The following is a 23714-nucleotide window of genomic DNA, read 5'->3' on the forward strand; positions in this document are numbered from 1 at the left end:
GGCTGTGGTTTTAGAGTTTACACAGACACTAAACAGGAAGGTGCTTTGGCAGCACAGAAACCAGGAAAGCGGAGAAGGGGAGTTAATGGAGCAACAGAAATGGAAGGAAATGATAAAGCCCTGAGCCAAGTCACAGACTTAGCGGACAGAAGGAGCATCCAACGGACAGAGTGACACACGAATACAAGGAGATGCAGACACAGGGAAGAGCAGGTTCAGCTTGGCTAGCTGGGAAAATGGTGGTGCTGGTCCATGACTTAGCGAATGGAGTTGGCAAGCCCCAGGTGCTGTAACACATGCACCCAATCCTGGCACTCAGGAATCAGAACAGGACCGTCAGTTCCAGGACAGCCCAGCAAGACAACAAAAGAATATACAAGATGGAAAACAAGATGGCTCCCAAATTTTTATTGTCATAATGGGTTGTTTTCTGTTTAAAATGTGAGCATGCATATGTGTATGCGCACTCATACATGTGTGTAAGTGTGTGTGTGTGTACATGAGATGAATGTGGAGTGTGTGCATTTGTGTGAGGGAGTGCATTTGTATGTGTGCATGGGTATGTGTGTGCATATGTGTGAAGTCAGGCATTTTCCTCAATCACTCTCTCTACCTTATTTTTTCAGATAAGGTCTCTCATTGAACCAGAACTTGACACCCAGCTTTTTGCATGGGTTCTGGACTCTCGGGCTTATGTGACAAACACCTTCCTGGGCTATCTCTCCAGCCCCGGAAGTTCTGATACAGGCCTATAACCCCAACCCTCGGGAGGTTGAGGCAGGAGGACTTCTGTGAATTCAAGGCCAGCTTGGGATAAAGCAAATACCAATCCATCCAAAGGCATATTGTAGGTCTTATCTTTAAGAAAATATTAAAACTTTTACTGAATTTATGAACAAATACTCAAACACGTGTTTTTTTGTTTGTTTGTTTTTTAAATCCCCTTTTAGGAAAAAAAAGGAAAAATGAGAATATATCTTTAATGCATTCTGGACCCAAGAAGGGAGAGAAGGATGGAGGAAGGTAATTTTAAGGGTCCAAAGCCAAGTCTCAGCTCACAGGGGACATACAGAATGTCAGAAAGAAAGGAAGATGTTACATGGTCACTTTGCTTGGTTTAATAAATGAAAGGAAACTAAAGAGGAAAATCAATGCCTATTTACAAAAATTCAGGAAAGAGCAGGGTGTGGTGGCTCATGTCTATAAGCCCAGCACTTGGAAAGCTGAGTCAGAGTTCCAGGTCAGCCAGGCCACAGAGTGAGGCATGCCAATGAAAAATAAAATAAACGCCTTTAGTCCCAATACTTGGGAGGCAGAGGCAGGCGGATCTCTGAGTTTGAGGCCAGCCTGGTCTACAGAGTGAGTTCAAGAACAACCAGGGCTGTTTCACAGAGAAATCCTGTCTCGAAAAACCAAAATAATAATAATGATGATGATGATAATGATAATAATAATAATAAATGAAATCCAAGAAATAGACTAAAATAAAGCAAGCAACAAATGTGAAAAGAGAATTAGCTATCAATTCTTGTTTGCTTTTTGTAGACAAGATCAAATAGATGAGACCTAACAAAGTAAGAGAATCCTATCAAGAAATTATAACAATTTTAACTACTTTAAATAAAATAGACATTATCCTTTACACACTGTGGGTAGAGAAGTTTTTTGTGCATAAAAGGAAAGATGTGTACATGTTCCTTTGGAGCAGAGTAGCAGGAAGGCATGCTGCATTATCATATATAATATTTGTTCCTTCGGAAGGTTTTGCTCTGGCTCCAGTTTCTCCAAGGAATTCTGCCCAGGGCAAAGAGCAGCAAGCCACTTCCTCTCTCTTCTATATTTAGCACTAAGCTGTTAACACAATATCTTTGCCTTTCCTTCAGAAAGGATACACTTCTAGATCAAGACTGTTCTTATAACCCTGTACATTCCACAAGCTTCAGCCCTGTCCTGTAAAAGACAATCTAGACACAGCAAAATGTCATTGATTCAGCACTTATCACAACACAGGATTTATATTTTTGCCAGATCACTATGCTTAAACCAATGCCAAACACCTCATGTTCCACCATGAGTTTTCATGGAAAAAAAAACCAAGTTTCTGAATAGAACAAATGACTAAGAGAAGATGTTTCCCTCAAAAACTCTAACTGCTCCCTGTGTCCGCAGCAGAAGAAAACTGTGTGGTTATGAACAGAGCGGAAATAAGACGGAACACAGGCCAAAGCCTGACACCCTGCTCATTAACTCCACTCAGGGAACACTCCCATGCCTGCAGCAGCCGGGCTCCTAAGTCTCCTGAACAGTTGGTGACAGACCAGTTAACGTGCCTAGTGGGCCTGGCACAGTGGTGACTGTCTGCTGGGATATATACGAGCACAGAAGAACCCCGACAACAAACTACCTGAAACCCACCATGAACCACTGATAACACTGGGATGGTAGAAAGCATTGGTTTAGAAAGAGGCTCTGCTACTTCCTGCAATTGTGACTACGAATAAAAACTCCTGTAAGCCTCAAGGTCTTCCCCACACTATCTACCTCATTAGTGTGGATGTGCTCCCACCAAGGATTATCGTGCCCAGCATAACATTAAGCTGACCCTTAGTGGCTAGTTCTCCACAAGTCCGTTTTTATTCACCAGAGGTTCACTTCTACTGTGCATTCTAGTCACTTCTTTAGGGACAAAAAAATCTCCAGTCATCTTCTACAAAGAAAAAAAGCAAAACAAAAACCACTCATCACATCCCTGCCCACATCCCTTGTATCACCCACACATAAGCACTCAGACCAATGTCCTTTTATGTAACAAACATCCAACACCTCCAACAAGTCAGTCACCTGAAGATGTCCTCACTGCATCCAGAAGCCTCAGAGCTTTTTCTAATTGATTTGAATTTGAGCCCTTCCCAAATGTCAGTCAAGCTGTCCTAAGGTCCTCTTAATTTAATTTGAAGAAAATGTGAATTAAGGATGTGGTTCAGCTGGTAGAGTGCTTGCCTAACATGCACAAAGCTGTGGGGTTTGATCCCCAGTACTGCATAAACCAAGCATGGTGGTGTACACTCCAACCCATCACTAGGAAATTGAAAGAGGGTCTGAAGTTCAAAACCTGGGATACATGAGAATCAATCTCTCTCTCTCTCTCTCTCTCTCTCACACACACACACACACACACACACACACACACAACACACACAAAGCAAGTATACAATGTAACTTTAGTTCATAAGATAAACTGATGTTACATGTAGAGTATATTAGTGAGAGTTTCATGGTCATGAAAATGAATTTTCATACCCTGATGTATAAGAGTTAATAAAAAGGCTGAAAAGAAATGTTGGCAAAAGTAGGTAATCTGAAATTTGAAAGCAAGGATCAGTGTGATCCAGGTGTTATCAGAACTGCCAAAGTTTTAACTCATTTAACCCATGATGTGAAAAGTAGCAGAAACTGTGCAACCAAGAAGTTGCTGCTGGAAGGAGAATTTGAAATCCACGAATTTCACTGTCTGCCCTTTACACTGAGAAGATAGCCTAGTTTCTTGTGTTACAATACACACTCAGGTGCTTGTTGACTTCACAAAAACAAAGTTTAAAAATGAGTGGATAACGGGGCTGGAGTGATGGCTCAGTGGCTAAGAGCACCAACTACTCTACCAGAGGACCTGGGTTCAATTCCCAGCACCGACATGGCAGCTAACTCCAAAATCTGACACCCTCACACAGACATAAATGCAGGTAAATCACCAATGCACATAAAATAAAGATAAATAGTTGTTGTTTTTTTTTTAATGAGTGGATAAGCTGGACAGTGGAGGCACACACCCTTAATCCCAGCACTGGGGAGACAGAGGCAGGCAGATCTCTGATTTGAGACCAGCCAGGTCTACAGAGCAAGTTTCAGGATAACCAGGGCTGCACAGAGAAACCCTGTCTTTAAAAAGCCAAAGAATGGATGAGGTAAACTGAACACTAGTATTTTCTACAAAAGCCTACGTCTTGTAAAAAGTAGAAATTTCCTTTCATTATGTATCTTTACTCACTCTTCACACCAAGCAATGTGCCCCAAACTAAACAGATTGCTTACTAAAATATACAGGGTCCCTCCCAAGGTTATATAAGCAGTAAGAACTGCCTGGGACGGAAAACTGGTGGTGACTCCTGCAGGAAACTCTCCAGAAGCAGCTTCCAAGGGTCACCACCCATGCAGGGGTGGGGCTTTCCATGACACAGCTGCCCTTCAGTTGCCACGCTCCTGAAGTAACCCAAATGAACTCTGCCATACCCTCCACAGCATGATGCACTAATGCCTTTAAACCAGGAGCTGAAATAAGAACATCTCCCTCAGATGTCTCCATGCGGTATCTGGTCACCACTACACGGAAGTCACTGATAGCCACAGGATGACTTGTTCTTACACATCCACAGGACCGGAGGGTCAGGGAGATGACAAGCAAATCGTTCTCGCCTTCAGGCAGTAGGACTGGAGTGATAATCAGCATCATCTTTACATTACTCTCCCAGACTGCCACATTGAAACTTTACATTAGCAATTAAGAAAAATGAATTGTGGAATAAATTATAAATTACTAACAAATATAAAACTAGATTGGAGACGTCTAACTAGCTACTCACTATACCAGAGTTCATAATTAGACTTGGGAAGATTATGATTTCAAATAACTTAGGGAGGATCATGAAGAGAAATCAAATTAAGAAGAACATAGGTACACTAGTGAGATCTAATCCTCCCACAGTAATACAACAAACTCCCAACATATGAATCTAGCCCTATCCACCCTACATAAACATCCTGAGCACCACTGCAATTATAACAGTTAATAACAGAATTAATTACAGCTGATTTACTTCCCTTACATAAAATGTGTGACCTTTTGTTTTGGAAAGGTTACCACATAAAAAGCAGAAACATATATAACTACAGAGGAAATATTTCAAGTCAACAGAAGACAGTACCATAGTTACCAGTGATAATGCTGAGGTAGCTGCTCTCAAAGCAGGAGACAGGTAAACCTGTAACCATGCTTTAGTCGAACGACTTACTGTCTATTCCAACCAACTGACCATGCAGATGTGTGCTAAGCTGTTGGTATTAGTGTACTGGAGGCATCATTGCACTGATATGCTTGATCAATATGACTTTTTTTAGCCCCCAGGTGGTATAATACTTTTGCATTTTAGTAAATAACCCAGCTTTAATGGGCTGAGTTGAAAACGTTGATTATCTGACCAACTGCAGACAACTGCTTCCATTGATACTCAGAGTTCTAATTTAGGCTTCTTTTCAATGCTTACAAGTGTTGTGTTTTACCTTGGGAAACTTGTATTACTCTAAAAACGTCCAAATACATTTATACTGTTTAAAGTTTGTAATGTTTAAAAGATGTCCTCAGTAAAGCTCCCAACCCCCTTTTAAGATAGGGCCTCACTATGTAACCCAGGCTGGCTTCAAACTTATGATCATGCCCAGCTACATAGTTTTCATCTTTTTAAAAATTTAAAAAAAAAAATTTATTCACCAAGTTTGCCGAAGGCAAGACACCCTTTCAATACAAATTAGATTGATCATATTAAGGGCACTCTGTGATCAAGGCTAAGTCATTTGACTCTCTGCCTCTCACTCATCTATATATTTAAGGATGATCCTAGAGTTGTTGTGAGAGTTAACTGAAACACATGTGTAAATGCTATTCCAGACTCTGGATCTCAAGCTTTCAAATGTATTGTAGGCGCTGGAATGGGCCCATTCCAGAGCTTCCGGCTCCTAAGGGGCAGGAGATACATTCCTAGCACATTCCCTATGGTGCTGAAGCTCGGTCTACAAACACACTTTCAGAACCACTGACCTAGATGGATCTGAGTGCAAATCCTGCCTCTACCACGGGGGCTTCCTAAAACTCAGTTTCTCCAACTCTGGAAACAAAGCTATCTGTAATTACGGGTTTAGCAATTATGTAAGTGGTGTACACTGTCTGTTGAACAGCCTCTGGTTCCTATCAGTTACTTAGTTGCAACCGGATAGTTGTTACCTAGTGCTGAGTAATGGAGCACAGGGAACATTAAAGGCATGGTATTTTTATACTTGCATTCAACTGCATTGTTATTTGAAAGTCGTCCTACTTTACATTAATTCCTTCTTGATAAACTGATAGCTCACTACAACTCCGTTGATAGAGAGCTTGCCTTGTATGCATGAAGGCCTTGGTTTGATCCTGGCACCTCATAAACCAGACAAGGTAATGCAACCCTGTGATCCCAGATCTCAGAATGTAGAGGCAGGAGGATCAGAAGTTCAAGGTCAGCCTCTCTGGCCACAGATCAAGTTCTAGGTGAGCCAAGAATTTATGAGAACCTATCTCAACAGATAAAGGTACTAAGTATTGTGTTCCATTTTCAATTTTGCTTTATATTAGCTGTGTGGACCCTAGTTTCCTTACCTATAAAATAAAAATGGCACTAGTACTTTGTAAAGTTGTGAACTGCATGATTTAATAAAGGTAGAATTCCAAATAATGTCTCCTATAAGATAAACATTCAATAAATGTTTGATATTATTATCCCTACATCCATAATGCTGTAAATCATTACATACATTAAATCATCAAAGATACAATTTCATAAGCCAGGCATAGTGGCTCACCCCTGTAATCCCAGCACCTGGGAAACTCAGGCTAACAGATAAGTCGTTCAAGGTCATTCTAGGCCTCATTCTGAAGCTACCTAGGTTGTCTCAAAATGAAGACAAAAAATAAAAAAGTTACAACTTTATTTGAAAGTAAAACTCAAACAACTGGACTTTTGCTAATTACTGTCTTCTATTAGTTTAAGCCATATGAAATGCTGACATGAGACTACTTCTGATCCATAAAAATAATTTCAGATGATTAGTTTCTGGGCTGTGAAGATGCCCCAATGAGGTAAGTGCTTGCCACTCAGAAGACCTAAGTTCAGATCCACAACACTCACATGTAAAGTCATGGGTTCACAGAACCCCAGCACTTTAAAAGCTGAGATAGGCAGTTAGTTCCCCTGGGCTGGCTAACCTGGTCACCAGACTAGCCAATGTGTGACCCTAGCTCAAAAAACATAAGGTAGAGAGTGACAGAAGAAGACACCTGATATACACCTGGTTCCACACATAAGCTCGGGCATTTGCACACACTTGCGCGCGCGCGCACGCACACACACACACACACACACACACACACACACACACACACATCCTAACATCTCTGTTCTTCCCAGACTGCTGGTGTTCCATCCTATTTGACCTTAGTCTTTGCTCACTGTGATCTCCTAGACAGATAACAGATACTACTGCCAATGTTTTAAACTAGTGATTTAAAATCCGAAGGCTTTATTGGCTCACAAAGGTGCAGTTTGGCCAACATTTTAAAAAATGTTTTAAAATGTTTAAAATGGAAATTTTACACACTCATTTCCCATTAAGTAAGAAGAACTAAATCTGACTTCTCTTGAAAAGAAGTGGAGAATCTGCCAACGTTCAGCAAGCCTTACCAAAATCTGCCTGAGCTGTCTGGACCGAGTGCAGCAGCTCCCCTCCACATTGCTGGCCTTTATTATTATCCTTGCATTTTCTATCACGTGGTATGTGTATGGTGTGTGTGTGCGCGTGTGTGCGTGCGTATGTGTCTACATGTGCCACAGCATATGTGCAGGTCAGAAGGCGAATTTGGGGAGTCTGTTTTCTCCTTCCGTCCCGTAGGTTCCAGGAATTGAACTCTGGTCATCAGACATGCAGATCCCGAATTGCTAGTCTTTGTCTAGCTTTAATCCTACTTGGTCAAGTAAACTTTCAACCTCTGGTTCTATTTAACAGCAATATGCTAATAACTTTCTTCATTTGCACTTGAGCTCAGACTCAGTTTCTATCTTCTCTGCGTCTTCAGACTAAATTCCTCAAGATTGCTGTTCTGGACTGTTCAGATGTGACAAAATTCAATTGTGAACCAAGCCAAGAACACCATTACCATTGAATTCTCCTCCCTCATTTCTAATCAGTCACCAGCTCCTGTTGATTTTCCCCATTACCACTGCTATGGTCCATTCAGGGCCCATCACCAGCCACAGCTATTTCACCACACATGAATGGTCTATCCTCCTAGCCAAAAGCAATGCCTGCGGTTATGCCATGGGTCCCATCAGCTCTCGCCTTCTCCAGAACACTGAGCCAACCCCCCGCCCCCGCCCCTCACCCCTTTTCTCCCCAGCATCATCAGCTCCTCTTCTCCATGGAATCACTGTTGTCAACACAGAAACAATCTTACTGTTTCTTTTGTCCTTAAACATGATTAAACCTCCCCAGACTCCCACTGCTCGAAACCCTTCTGCTCCTGCTACTGGCGCAGCAGAATTTGAAAGTACTCTGTCCTGGTTCACAGCGGCCCTTCTGGAGGTTGTCAGAACTCCTCATGATTCACTCCAGGATGACCTCATTTCTTACGCAGCAGCAGCAGCAGCAGCAGCAGCCGCCACGGCTGCTGATCCCTCCCCCTAGAAAGCACCGTCCCCAGGCTTTGTCCACTTGCTTTTGTCATCAGTCTCTGTTGCTGATTCGGCCTCACCTTGAGGCCTCTAGAGTCCATGTTCAAGTGCCTACAGCTCAGTGTTTGGACGTCCTTCTACTCCCATTCCCAAACCGTCACAGCCATAAAGACTGTCTCTGTGCCAGTGAGTCCCCAGATTTATTTTTCTAACCAGAAAATTTCCCCTGAATTCCACATCCAAGCTACACACATTCAGCATCTTCACTGAATTCTCCTTTCTTCCAAACCAGCTCTTCTTGGAATCCTTCTCTTCAGTTAATGGCAACATTGTTCTTTTTACCCCAGTCAAAACTCTCGGCGTCAACCTGAACCACATGCTACAACTCAACCTTCTAAATAAATACAACATCATGGGCCAGTCAGTGATGGCACAAGCCTTTAGTTCCAACACTCAGAGGCAGAGGCAGGCAGATCTCTGTGAGTTCGAGGCCAGCCTGGGCTACAGAACTAGTTCTAGGACAGCCAGGGCTATACAGAGAAACACTGTTTTGAAAAATAAAATAAAATAAAACATCCATTGAATAGACGATGGCTTAGCAACATAAAAGTAACTAAGTTATGCAACAATATGGATGGTCTTTAAAATACTGTTCTGTGCTAAAATAAAGGAAGGCAAAAGAGAATACACACGAATGATCCCATTTGAGCAAAGCTCCCCAACCAGCATGCTCACCTCTACCGACGGAAAGCACATCAGTAATTGCCTAGCCCAGGGCTTAGGAAGGGGCATCTGAAAGGGAAGCAACCTTTTGGAGTGATAAAGATATTCCATATAAGCCGGGTGGTGCTGGTGCACGCCTTTAATCCCAGCACTCGGAAGGCAGAGGAAAGCGGATCTCTGTGAGTTCGAGGCCAGCCTGGTCTACAGAGACATATATTTTTAAATGTTTTTATCTGAATGTCTTTTTAAAATTGTCTATTATTATTATTATATTTTTCAGTATATGTGTAACATGAATGCACATATGATGGAGGGAGTTCAGGCATGCCATAGCACCTGTGAGGAGACCAGGGCACACCTTTATGGAGTTGGTTCTCTCCTCTCACCTTTAACTGGGCCCCAGTGATCAAACTCATCAAGCTTTTTCAGCAAGAGATTTTACCCACTGAGCCATCATCTCATCAGCCCCTCATGCATAAATTTTATTTCATGTTAATTATACACCACTAAAGTTGATTAGGCACACCTACAATCTGATGACTTTTTGCTACCTCCCTACCCCCACTGGTACAGTACAGAAACCATCACTCTTTCTCTCTTCCTGTCTACAACAGCCTCCTAAGTGGTGTCCTGGGTCTGTGCCCCTCTGCGCCTTATTCTCAACACAGTGGCTGGAGCAACCCTGTAAAATATGACTCTCATCATGTCACTCTCTGATCAAAATGTCCTACTGTTCTTTCATGGCAATCCAATTCTATTTTATTTTATTTTGGTAATAGGGTCTCACTCTGTATCCCAAACCAGCCTGAAACTCACTCTACAGAGCCTAGTTCTATCCTGACACAGGAAAAAGATTACACTCAAACATGTTATGACACTATATATCAACCTGGATTTGCTTTCAATTCTCATCAGCAATTTAAGATCATAAAGAATAACATAAAATTTAAGCACTACCAGGCACTGAAATGTTTCCTATCAAATTTGCAGATTTTCTTCTAAGCAAGTGTCGCTAAGTGTGAACTAACCTTCCTGATCATCTAAACCAACAGCCTTAAGTTCTTTGTACAAGCTCATGCTGCTTCATACCCTCCAGATGCTACAGCAGAAAACAAACAATCTGACAGACTGGAAACTCAGGGTTCATTTTCAAAATTCTTATTTATCTTTATCATTTAAACAATGTCTTCTTTTATCAGCAAGCCACATAAGTACAAAAATGCTAAGGAGATCAGTTTAACATAAATAATTTAAGGTAAGGTAGGTGCCTCTGCTCAGAGAGCCAAGGCTCTCTTTCCACCAAGCAAACAAAGGTGCTCTGCCCCAGAAGGGACTCCCCAGTAGCAGCAGAACCCTGTGCTGCAGCCCCCTGCACCCAGCAGCTCCTACTAGAACTGCAGTGAAGTATTCAACTTTGCTTGAGTAAAGAGTCCCAGGTACCTGCTTTGGCTTATAAGCAGCGTTGCATATTTAACCTAAAAACCAGGGCTGCTTTATGATGAAAAGGGTTTATAAAGTCAAATGGAGTGGAAATTTCCAGGGAGCACCATTACTTAAGCAGTTCTAAACAAATAATATTCTAAAGCACAGTTAATATTTACACATAAGCATGACGACACATTAGAAATGTCACTGTGGAGTATACTGGTCTGTCTTTACTGTTCATAGGCAGCATCTTTCATTGCTACATGTCAATGTCCTAAGCAAGACAATGAAGAAAACAACTACAGTATACTGCCTAGTGTAGGACAGCAGTGGCCTAAACACCTTTGCACAGCGTATATGGTCACCAGCAGATCTCATAACCAAACAGTTCTAAACTGTAACTGTGCTTAGTATTCATTCACCTTGATGTAGCTGGCAACCATAACAGTGGTAATCACTTACAGGTTCAGAGAAAGTGCTAACATCTCCAAATAGTCTCATTTCTAAGTTTCCTGGATTGCTTTAAACCCAACAGAGGTTGTTCTGGATAGGCAAAATAAAAACAAAAACAAAAAACAAAAAAGCACCAGCACCAAAATTAACAGGCACTCCTAACAGACGACAGGGTCATTAGGACGAGATCACTAAGATCAGCTTTGATTTGCTGGTTTAAAGCCTCCAAAGCAAGATGAAATGTGAATGATCATACAGTACCTTACCCTTTTTACCGGTGAGCCATAGCATGCAATGCCGAAACATAGCAATGGCAGATGGCATTGGCGTTATTAACTACAGAAAGGATAACAGCAGAGGAATGATGGCTGGCAGACAGACACAGAAATGCAGATGAAATGAATGCAAACTTGGAATTCTTGAAGCAGAGCACCACCTCTCAGGCAAAGGCTGCCTCTAGCTTCCATTGCATTTACATTTTGAGTTTCACAAGGACAAACACTGCAGCCTTCACATTCAGTCTTTAGACCCTTCATGCAGAAGCAGAAGCACACTTCTTGATAAAGAAGATCAGCAACCTTCTGTAAGCACAAGCCAGCAGCAGCAGCAGCCCATTACTCTTGCGTCTCACTGATTTTTATCCTTTAAATTTTTAATCTCCAATTGCAGCCAGATCCACAGTCGCTTCAAATTAATGTGCATCCACTGCAGATACCAATCCCTGCCTAACCTGCAGTACCACCTCATCCAGAAGGTTCCTGTGCACTCGTTCATGCAGGATCAGTTGCAAAACCATTCAAGTCACTCAGCAAACAACCCACGAGAGAGGGAAGAAGAAGCAGGTGGGACCATGAAGAGAAAGAATCTCTCCTTTCAGCTCACCCTGGAAGTGGAAGGTTTTCTGATCAACAGTTATTGTGAAGGTGCTGTCGTCCTCATCGTCTATACCAATCACAGCTCCCTGTGAAACAAAGAGCAAAATCCCAATAAGGCAAACAATGACATCAGCAATATTCACTACTGCTACAGCCCTGGAATTCCTGAAGAAGCACCGAGGACACTGGAAGCAGGCTAGCCAGAGCAGAGAAATCCGAGAACCTTGTTTTGCTTAAGGAGGAAGAACTAACGGAGAAGGGCTGGCAGGACGCCTTAGTAGTACCCTGCACGGAGACTTTCCATGCCTTGCATAAGGGACATGGATGCAGTGAGAGGGGACAAACGCAGAAGCTGACTCGGAATCTGCTTAACAGCCAGACACCGAGCCCTTCTGCGCTTTAAATTGCTCTCTAAAATGGGAGTCAGAAACGTACACCGCCCCAGGTTGTTGTGCGGTTCAAAGACAGCAGGTGCTCTTCATCAGGCTGCTTCTGTCTGGTGCTTGTTAGTGCAGAAACACCAGCTGACATTTGCTCCAAACACTGTCCAGTGGCCAGATGCTCCCACAACCACTGTGCTGTGGGAGAGCTGCAGTTTTCACACTGAGTTACTACTATGTCTGCCTCCTCCCACTAAACTGCTGTGAGGTTTGGGGGACCCAGGACAACTTTACTTATTTTGACACACGGCACTCAAGTTAGAAAGCATGAGAGAGGGCAGGGAGCTACACTGGTTGGCTGTTTCAGGAACTTCAAACATTTTTTTATATACAGCTATATGCATCCTATTCAGACATCCAGAATTAATGGGGGAGGGGGTACACAAATTCAAAGTCTACTGGGCAATGTTCTCAAGGAATCAATATCTTATACATACCCAAGGGGCTAGAGAACAAACACACCACACTACAGAAGTACATTACTCTCACACAATCCATTATTAGATACCTTAACATGAAGGCTCAAAAGAATGGAGGGAGAAACAAACATCAACCCCATCACATGAAAACAGTGGTACGTAGGGTAATTACCATTATCTCAAAAATATTAAGAACTAAATATTTATTCATTTCTTCCCTAGATACCGTATAGCCAAACCTCACCTCGACCTAAGTTCTACAGACCTTACTTAGCTTACTTACTTCAAAGTAGGTAAGAATTGTGTCCCCATTCTCAAATACAGAAATGTCTGCAGACTTAGTCTAGATCCAACAAGAAGCTCAAAGCAGGACCAGGACTGGACACCATTGGCATGGCACCTCCTAGTCCAGCAGTGAGCACGGACACCTCCATCATGTACTAGAGCAATTCCTTCTGGTTAACTTCACTTTTTTGTTAATGAGGCCAACTTCATGAATTTCTAATAACTCAAACACTCCCTGGGCCCAAATACAAATACAGCAGCACTTAATAACCAAGTATAAGAATGTGTTCTAGATGTAGCTCTGATACATGGAACAATGGTCCTTGCTTTTAAGGCCCTTCTGCTCCGAAGAGCAGATGGAAACACACAGGGAAGAGTGCAGCACACTCCCAGCAGTGATCTCTACCAGGATGAACCTTGGAAACAGTATCAAAGAAGCTTGTCACTAAGGGAATAACCACAATGGACAAGTACACAGAGATGGAAAGTAGTTGAGTAGTTCCCTGAGGGTATGGTGAACAGGGACTGAGAATCTAGTAAGCAGGGGTGGGAAGGGTTGTTTTGGAGGCAAGGTGCTGCTATTGTGCCCAGAAGGCCTCTATTCCTGAGCTCAAAAAATTCTTGTGTCTCAGTTTTCCACTGGAATTGCAGGCATAAATCATTATACCTGGCTGGCATTATATTTCTTCATGGAGTGATGAAAACATTCTAAAATTGACCGTATCATTATGGAAGTTGAAAAATCTTACGAATATACCAAAAACATTAACCATATACTTCATATCAATATACTATACAATTTTCTTTCTTTAATATAGGGTCTCATATAACCCAAGTTGGCCTCTAGTTCTATTTAGCCAAGGATGACATTGAACTCCTGATCTTCCTGCCTCTGCCTCTTGAGCACTAGAGTTAATGGTATGTGTATCAATACCAGTTTATTTGATGTTGGGGATTCAGTTCACATGCTAGACAAACACTCTACCAACTAAGCTGCATCCCCAGGCTCAGTATGTAAATTATAACTAACTAAGCTATAATACCCACTTCCAAACGCCTGTTCATGCTTTCTTTAGGGTTTCTTAATTCAAGTTTGCCCATCATCTAACCACTCAAGACAGTATCAGGAGGGCTCACAAATGCTCTCATCTCATAACTGTCTATGCTCATGTGGAACTTTGACCTTTGTTTTTCCTTCTTCGTGCTGGGGACTGAAACTAGGGCTTCACAGCTGCTAGGCAAGGCCCACTACACTGAGCCGTCTCCAGCCAGGAACAGGGATCCTAAGTTCACCATCTGTACAGCTGCTGATCTAATGGAGGCTTTCACCAATTTCTTGCTCACTGATGCAGTCTGTCTTCAGTCTGGACACCGTCTGAGCCAGTCTTTGTTATTGACAGAGAAGTATTTTCTAAAGTGCAAACTTTAGGAGACACATCTTTTTAAAATGTTCCTTGCATAAACTAATAAAATTAACATTACTTCTTAATGCTCTTCCAGGCTGCTCAAGTCTGGCTCAGCTAACCTTTTCTACTGTCATCCCTCGGCCATCTCCTGTCCCCACACAGAGGGAACCCTATATGTGCTCAGTTTCAGTATTTCTTCCACACACCAAAAAAACAGCAGGCTCTCTTCTTCCAATCATTTTTCCAGCTTAGTTCACTTCCAGCTCATTTTCTAAACAAAACCCACCCACCTCCCTCTAGCTCCCTCCTGCTCTATAAAAACTGCCCAGCTCTGAACCCTGTCTCCATCCCAGCATCCACGCCTCCTCCTCTCTCTGCATCCCATGGCCACTTCAGTACTCCTCACCTGCTGTCTGTCACCAGCTCCTCCTCAGAGGCCTCTGTACCTCAGAGAGCTCTCCCCACAAGAACCGCTGCTAAATCTAACATGGGAAAGGAACTCCAATTGGGTCCACTGCACTTCCTTAAAGGCTTCGAAACCTGTTTAATAGAACTGCCGTCTCCTGCTCCAATCAGGACATGCCACTCCCTGAGTGTCCTTCAGTACAGAAGGATACTGCACCTGACATTCAGGCCTCTCTATCTGGTCTGTTCAAAAACACTCTTCCCTTGAAAATACCCTAGATTGGGACTAGAGAGATGGCTCAGCGGTTGAAAGCACTAACTGCTCTTCCAGGACCAGGGTTTAATTCCCAGCACCCATATGGCATAACTATCTGTAACTCTAAGATCTGACACCCCCACATAGACACACTTTGTTCAATGCTGTAGCTGGTCAGTCCTGTGTGACCATTTAAATTTAACTATAATTAAAATTAAGCAACATTTAGAAACAACTGAAGTCAAAAGGGCAGCTCTTCAGCAAATCAATGCTTAACACCAATAAGGCCCTAGGTTTGGTCTCCAGCACCAGAAAAAACACACTGGAATGTCAGAGGCTCAATAGGTTCAGAAAGCTAGTGGGTACGAAACATGATGGCACAAACACAGACCATTTTCATCACTGTGGAAGTCACAAGCAGTGTAGCACCACAAAAAAGAGGACAATGCTGTCTGGCCACTGAGAAGAAAATCACAGCGAAAAGCTACTGCCAAGCGAACATCTGCAATGAGTGGGGCATCATGCTAGGCATTTTACACACACTCATTTTGAAATGTAACCTACACAAATGCTGTGTACAAGGTCAGTAAAGAGCAACTCCCCTGTGTAACTCCTACTCTCTTCCCACCCCTCACCCAAAGGCAAACACTAAGGTTGAGAGTTTATTTGGGGTTGTCGCAGGGGAGTGCAGTACTCTCACACCCTAACCAAAGGACAGCCCTCCTCTACCAGACAAGACCCTGGAGGCTTGCCTCGGGAAGGCGTGAGCGCAGTGAGGGAGGGAGGGAGGAGACTGGCCAATCAACGGGAGCTTCCCTGGGGTGACAGACGTTGCTAGCAGACTGCCCTTACATGAAGTGAGGTAAACACTGTTTCTGAACACTAGGAAGCCCTGTCTGTCTTGAGTTTTACACAAATGGACTCATCTATCTTTTTCACCCGCTCTCACACAAAATGTCTGTGAACTTCACCTATGCTGCAGGTAGCACAGTTTGTTGAAGATTTTTATTTGTTTTTATAGTTGTGCCTCTTCCATATGGCTATTCACAATGTATCCATTTCACTGTGAACAGACATACTGCTCTAGTTTTACACTAGGACAATGCTGCTGTGGAGACTGCTGCTCTTTTCTTCTACACAGTAACTGGGGGTGGATTTACTAGATCGGGGCATGCACATGTTGGCCCACAGATGGTCAAGGGTTGAGAGTAGTTGTTGTGGTCACACTCCCACTGCATGTACACATTTGAAATCACCCAGCAGTGACCACTGACATCTGACAGTGGATTAATTTCCCTGGTAACTGATGAAGTACCTTTTCATGTTTATTGCTATTTGAATATCCTTTGTGTGATGGTTCAGTGTTGTCAATGAGCAAGAAACAGACCCTCTTCTATTTGCAAATTTCTATTGACTACAGTATCTGCCGCCTGCCTTTTGCATCTCCTGCCCTCTGAGAACAGTCCTTAACTTTAATTCCTACCCTATAACGTATTGAGCTTATACTTCATAGTTGTGCTTTCTGTGTATCCTTCAAGAAGTCTTTCTCAGTCCTAAGGCCAAGGAAATACTTTCCTACATTGTCTTCTAGAAGCCCTTGGATTTCAATACTCTTCTTGGCCTTTTATGTTCTGAATCAACACTGGCACCACAGTCTTGGCTGGCCATCCACAGAAGTAGGTGAGAACATGGAACCTCTCTTCTGAGGTCTTTGAAAGTGGTTGGGAAAGCCAGAGTCAGGAGTGGTATTCTTAACCCTTTAAAACCGTCAGTCGACTCACAAGCTGCACGCACGAGTGTGTGTACACCGCAGCACACTGACTGGGAAGGCCACTGACTGACAGTTTCAATTTCAACAATGCTTACAGTTTCCTGGTAAAGGTTTCCAATCATCTTTTGCTAATCATCATCCCGCCATTACTCCATTCCCCATCACCTTTCCTCAGATCTCTTACTCAGCAAATTTTCTCTCCTCCTCCTCCTCAGCTGTGTGTACATACATGTAAGTCTCTTCTCTGACAACAGTGAGGACGCTCTGAGTCTGATCCACTCCAGCAATTAGACTATTTCTCTAATTCCCTTCCAGTCAAGATTATCCAGTCACCCAAGCCTCCTGCCTGTAATTCATTTCATCCTTCCATTTCCTGAAGATACCTAGCCACACTGGCTCGTCTTTACCTCACATTAGGTGACTTTATGGCTGGTATACCCAGAACAGTCCTGGATTATTCCTGTTGCCCTGGCACAATAATGAAGAACTTCCCCCTTTCACTGCCAAGACTATCCAGGTTTCAAAGATGGTCACACTCCACCACAGCTTTGCCTTAAGACTAACCTCCCTCTCTAGACTCATCTCTTAGCAACTTCTGCACTTGAACTGCTCAAGGTTTACCAGTTGTTTCCACAACCACTTATCTCCAGTTGTTCCCTTTGCCACATCCTTCCTCTCATCCACCTGGATTTGCTCTGCCTTTTTGTTATCTGGAGCAAAGTTCCTCTTGGCAACTCACACATGGAATGGTGCTCTATGATCAAGGAAACTGTTATGCTAACCTCCCCCAAAATCCCAACATTTTTACTGTGATGCTTTTAAGGCTCATTACGCCATGATAGATATTTATATTCCATAGCCTCTTGTGACTGTTCTCTGGGATTTTCAAATGGTCAGTCTTTCATGCTCCATCAGTACTTTGTAGCACAATGTAGCACAAGTTTTAATTGGTCTTAATAATAAAAACTCAGAGTCAGATATTGGGGTAAATGCTGAAAGATCAGAGAAGCAGAGCAAATCACAGCTACCACCTCCTACCTCACCAACGCCTCAGCTTGAGAGAGCCAGCTCCTGTCTCCTCCCGCCTTATCCTCCTCTCTCTGCCCAGCCACAGCACTCCCTGTCTCCACCTCCCCAGTGTTGTGATTAAAGGAGTGAGATCCCAAGGGCTGGGAGCAAAGGTGTGCGCCACCACTGCCTGGCCTCTATGTCTAATCTAGTGGCTGGCTCTGCACTCTGATCTTCAAGCAAGATTTACTTGTTAGATCACAAACAAAATATCACCACAGCACTTGATGCACACTGCTTCAGGTTACAAACAGTAACTACAGCTCCAGAGTCTTCCCCCAGGTGTGTGCTGGTTTGAACAGGAATGGCCCCCATAGACTCATGTGTTTGAATGCTTGACCCATAGGGAGTGGCACTATTAGGAGGTGTGGCCTTGTTGGAGTGGGTGTGGCCTGTTACAGTAGGTGTGACCTTGTTAGAGAAAGTGTGTCACTGTGGAGGCAGGCTTTGAAGTCTCCTATGCTCAACCTATGCTCAGTATTGCACAGTCTCCTGCTGCCTGTGGATCAAATGTAGAACTCTCAACTCCTTCTCCAGCACCATGTCTGCCTGTACGCTGCCATGTCCCACCATGATGATAATGGACTAAACCTTTGAAAATTGCAAGTCAGTCTCAATTAAATGTTTTCCTTTATAACAGTTGCCATGATCATAGTGTCTCTTCACAGAAATAAAAACATCAAGACAAAGAGGATGGATTTCTTAGTTTTCTCTTTCTCTTTTTTCTATACACACAGAAATACTTTAAACTTGAATAACAGTTCAAATGCCTAAGATGGAAATAGTTTTGCCTTCATGATTTGCAAAACTAAACAAGATTCTGGCCATTCTATGGATTTTTTGGCATAGAGGATAAAAGTAGGTTGGTGAACTGATTCCAAAGGTAACAAAGGAATGATTACTTCAGAGCATCAATTGCTCACATACCCCCTAAAAGGAACATGGCTGGTGTTAAACGATGTCAAGTGACTCCCTGTTCACTAACCACACACTGCCCCTCACTGCAGAAATGACAGTGGAACTTTATAGTCATACAGAGCTTTGAATATGCTCGCTGAGATTTAGGATGGACAACTAGTACCTCATCTTTAGAGAACAGAAAACAGTCTCAAAGAGGGAAAGTGTTTGTTCAAAGGTAACAGGTAAAAGGTAGAAGCCAGTTCTAGCAATTCCTGATACAAAGCAATATTTACTAATGACTTCAGCCAACTTACTGAATACCTACCTATTCTGGGCCAGGAACACTAGCAGCTAATAATATAAAAGAAACAAGATGTATCCGCACCCTGAAGGAACATGCAAGAAGGAAAAAGAAGTCAATGTATAAGGGGAGCAGAAATGCCTGCATTCAAGCTGCTCACAAAGGTGCTGAACGGAGGGCCTGCTACAGCATCATTCAGTCATTCACTATTTCAACAAGTGCTGAGGTTTTCAGGCACAAGTTTAGGCTCCAGTAATATACTAAGCAACTTTGGGGGAGGGTTGCCTCCTGAGTACTAGTTTAAAGATGTGTGCCACCATATCCAGCTCCATATATTTTTAAAATTTCTTTTTATTTACAAGTCTGTGGGTGTATCTCTGTGCATATGTGCTGTAGTTGTAAAGGTGGCCACAGATGCCAGAAGGGTTTAGATACCCTGGAGCTGGAGTTATAGGCAGTTGTGGGTCACCTGAATTGAGTACTAGGAATTGAACCCAGGTCTCCGAAAGAACAGTATGCACTTTTAACCACTGATCCATCACTCCAGTCCCTCAACATCCAAAGTTTGTGCTCAAGGCTAGTTATACAAAGACATTTTCTGTAATTGTTCTCAGACTCACTCAGTTATTAGCAGGGGCTGTGCTTATGTGTCATGCACACATGTGGAGGTTAGAGGACAACTTATGGGAGTTGGTCCTCTCCTTCCACCATGTGCAGCCCTGCAACAGAACTCTGCATCTGGCAGGAAGCATCTTTACCCACTGAGCCATCCCACCAGAGCTTCTGTAGGTTCTTGTGGAGTAACTTATTTTCCCATTCTGACCCCTTCTTCTTTGTTCCTCATTCTCATGGTACGACATGTGCCAGGCCCACTGGTGTGGCTTACCTCTTGCTTTCTCTGTCTGACATTCTAGGCCGGCAGGCTGTGACAGTGAAGCAGCCACAAACACAGGATCCTATCCTGCTGCTGACTTTACCAAGACTGTGAGGCTAGGTGATTACCCGGTGGTTGAGGTGCTCATGCTGACAGCTTCTCTAAGAGCCCTGAGCTTTTGTGTGGGTCCCCTGAACCCGCATGAATGCTGCTCTGCCTACAAACCCAGCATTTAAAGGCAGAGACAGGGGATTCCTGAAGTAGACTGGTTAGCGTGGCAAGCTCAGAGTTCACTTGAGCAACCCTGCTTTAATAAGGTGGAGAACGATCAAGGAAGACTCAGTGTCAACCTCAGGCTTCCACACATAAATGTACACACACCCTCACAAATATGCACACACATGAGAACATGCATGCATACCACATACACATATAAAAAAGAAAGAACTCATATACTGCTTCATTATTAAGTATACAACAGCCTTTTAGCAAACATTCTTTCTTTTTTTTTTTTTTTTTTTTTTTTTTGGTTTTTCAAGACCAGGTTTCTCTGTGTTGTTTTGGTGCCTGTCCTGCATCTCACTCTGTAGACCAGGCTGGCCTCAAACTCACAGAGATCTGTCTGGCTCTGCCTGCTGAGTGCTGGGATTAAAGGTGTGCGACACTGCCGCCTGGTGCATTCTTTATGAGGTTTAGGGATGCTCATTTTGGCCAGGTGTAATAGCACATGTCTTTATCCCAGTACTCAGGAGGTAAAGGCAGGCAGAGCTCTGAGTTCCAAGCTAGCCTGATCTACATAGTGAGCTCCAGGACAGCCAGGGCTAAACAGTGATACCATATACATATATGTGTGTGTATGTATGTATATGTATGTATAGATATATGATTTATAGATATACATATATATGTGTGTGTGTGTGTGTGTGTGTGTATGTGTGTGTGTGTGTGTGTGTGTGTGTGTGTGTGTGTATGTTTATTTTGATCTAGGTGTAGTGGTAAATGCCTATCATCCCAGCACTTGAGAGGTAGAGGCAGGAGGGTCAGGAATTCCAGGATATTTTCAATGTCAAATTCACAGGGAACAGAGAGAGCTAGCAAAAGGCTACTACATTAACAAGTGAGCCCTAAATCAACAGAGTAATTTTTCATAATGATATGACAAAACAATGATAGCATCCCTTGTGGGATACAGGCTTGCAGGCTAGAGAAGGACTTTTTTTTTTTTTTTTTTTTTTTGGTTTTTCGAGACAGGGTTTCTCTGTAGCTTTGGAGCCTGTCCTGGACTAGCCCTGTAGACCAGGCTGGCCTCAAACTCACAGAGATTCACCTGCCTCTGCTTCCCGAGTGCTGGGATTACAGGCATGCGCCACCACCGCCCGGCGAGAAGGACATTTTTAAGTTTATACATTAATCTAAATTATCTCCCCACATCTGCTCTGGATGTCACTTACTGTTAGATGCAGCCCAATACCAGCGATATGGAAAAATGTCACAGGGCTAAAATAAAGCATTAGTATCCATCAGTGCTGACGGTATTAATAATTTAACGTGGTATGCTGCTGATCTCTCATCATGAGCTAAGAGAAAACAGAACACATGATGTCTCCACAGGTACTCAATCCACTTATACCCTACACATGACAGACATATGTCATACAAGTTGAGTAGCCTGAGTTAAAAAAGAAAATCTGAAATCCAAAGCACTATAAGATTCAAAATTTTCTGAGGGCCAACCAGGCAACACAATAAGAAAATTCTACACCTGATTTCATGTACTAAGACACAAAAATACTGTATAAAATTACCTGCAAGTTATGTGTAAGGTATATGTGAAACATAATTGAATTTCACATTTAGACTTGGGTCCCAGCCCAAAAATAGATTGATATGTATATGCAAAATCCCAAAGTTCAAAAGAGAAATATTTTCTGGCTCCAAACATTCCATATTGGGGATATCTGTACTCTCCACTGTACTGGGCTACTTTAAGTCTTATGCAGATCAGTGGTTTTCACAGTACTTTTATTTAACATTAAACCTTTGTTGACTTATAATTCATCTCACTCTGGTGATCCCTAAGCCTCTTCAGGACATCAGAATCCGAGATTCATCTGCATCAATAGTGCCTGAGATGGATGATCTCAGCTACTTGAGAGGCTGAGGCAGAGAATCACAAGTTCAAGGCCAGCTTGGGCATCAGTAAACTATGGTCTCAAAAAGTTAAAAGGGGGGCTGGAGAGATGGCTCAGAGGTTAAGAGCACTAACTGTTCTTCCAGAGGTCCTGAGTTCAATTCCCAGCAACCATGGTGGCTCACAACCATCTATAATGAGATCTGGTGCCCTCTTCTGTATACATAATAAATAAATAAATCTTTTTAAAAAAAGTTAAAAGGGCCGGGAATACCACTCAATGGTGGATTGCTTACCTTGGGTCTCTAAGGCAGTAGGTTCAATCTGTGCTACTTTACAAATATATTAACAAATGTGATGTTGACAATCCTGTGAGTGAATAGTATAATACCCAGTCTTATTTTGCTTTTTTAATAATTTATTTATTTATATTTTCTATGCACTGATGTTTTGCCTGCATGTATGCTTGTGTAGGGGTGTTAGAATTCCTGGAACTGGAGTCAGAGAGTTTTCAACTGTCATATGGGTGCTGAGAAATGAACTCAGGTCCTCTGAAGAGCAGCCAGTGCTCTTAACCACTAAGCCATCTCTCCAGCCAGTTTATTTTGTTTTTGTTTTGAAGAGCTCAAAAATGAATGGGAAGAGTTGGCTCAATTCATAAAGCTGGTTAAAAGGCAGAATTCATTTTTAACCCCCATTCCACAGATGCCATGCTCTTAGCTCTACCTCACATGTCTCTTTAATGCTGTTACTTAACCATTTTGCAGATATTTCTGAAAATGTTTATATTTTGCTTTCGGATAAAACATGGGGGGTTTATCAGATCCAAGCGCCAACTATCACTATTTCCTCAGGTTCAGGGCGCCATCTAGTGGTACATACTTTGTAACCAACAAAGTCAAAACTTTGCTGACAGGTATACTGGTTCAAACCTGTAACCACAGCACTTGGAGACAGTGACAGGATTGCCATAAATTTGAGGATAGCCAAGACCACATGGTGAATTCCAGACTTACCAGGCCTATCTACAAAGCAAGTCTCTGTCTAGGGGTGGGAGGTGGGGGGGGGGGGGAGGATGTGTGGGTGAGTGAGTAGGTGGATGTTTTTCACTTCCCTATTTTCTCTCTGATTTTCTGCTGCTTTGCAACAATTGGCATGTTTGCATTAATTCTTCTAGCCTGGAGGAATCCGGGCTGGGGAAGGTGTTCAGCTGGTAGAATGGATGTCTAGAAGGAAACGGCCCTGGGTTCAATCTCCCAGTACTTCCCAGGTCAGGCAAAGTGGGCCATGCCAGTAATCCCTGCATCTAGGAGGTAGACTTAGGAGGATCAGTTCAAGGTCTTCTAGGGAATTCAAGGCCAGCTTGAGCTAGAGATCCTGCCTAAAAAAAATTATAATAAATGGAACCCTAAGGATTAAAGGCAGCTTGGGAAATGGGAACAGACCAAAGCTGA

General features: G+C 42.8%; 1 protein-coding gene across 7 annotated transcripts in view; it reads right to left on the bottom strand.

The window, feature by feature from the left end:
• Osbpl9 (oxysterol binding protein like 9) overlaps positions 1 to 23714 on the bottom strand; it is a 139874-nt gene that overhangs the window by 83859 nt on the left and 32301 nt on the right. For 4 of the 7 annotated variants that reach the window (XM_036178354.1, XM_036178353.1, XM_036178352.1 and 1 more), the window contains exon 3: positions 12012 to 12090. In XM_036178354.1, the coding sequence (XP_036034247.1) occupies positions 12012 to 12090 (79 nt within the window). The other 3 variants (XM_036178359.1, XM_036178358.1, XM_036178357.1) reach the window with 3 other exon arrangements.

This window comes from Onychomys torridus, chromosome 2 (assembly GCF_903995425.1).
Source record: "Onychomys torridus chromosome 2, mOncTor1.1, whole genome shotgun sequence".
Taxonomy (NCBI): Eukaryota; Metazoa; Chordata; class Mammalia; order Rodentia; family Cricetidae; genus Onychomys; species Onychomys torridus.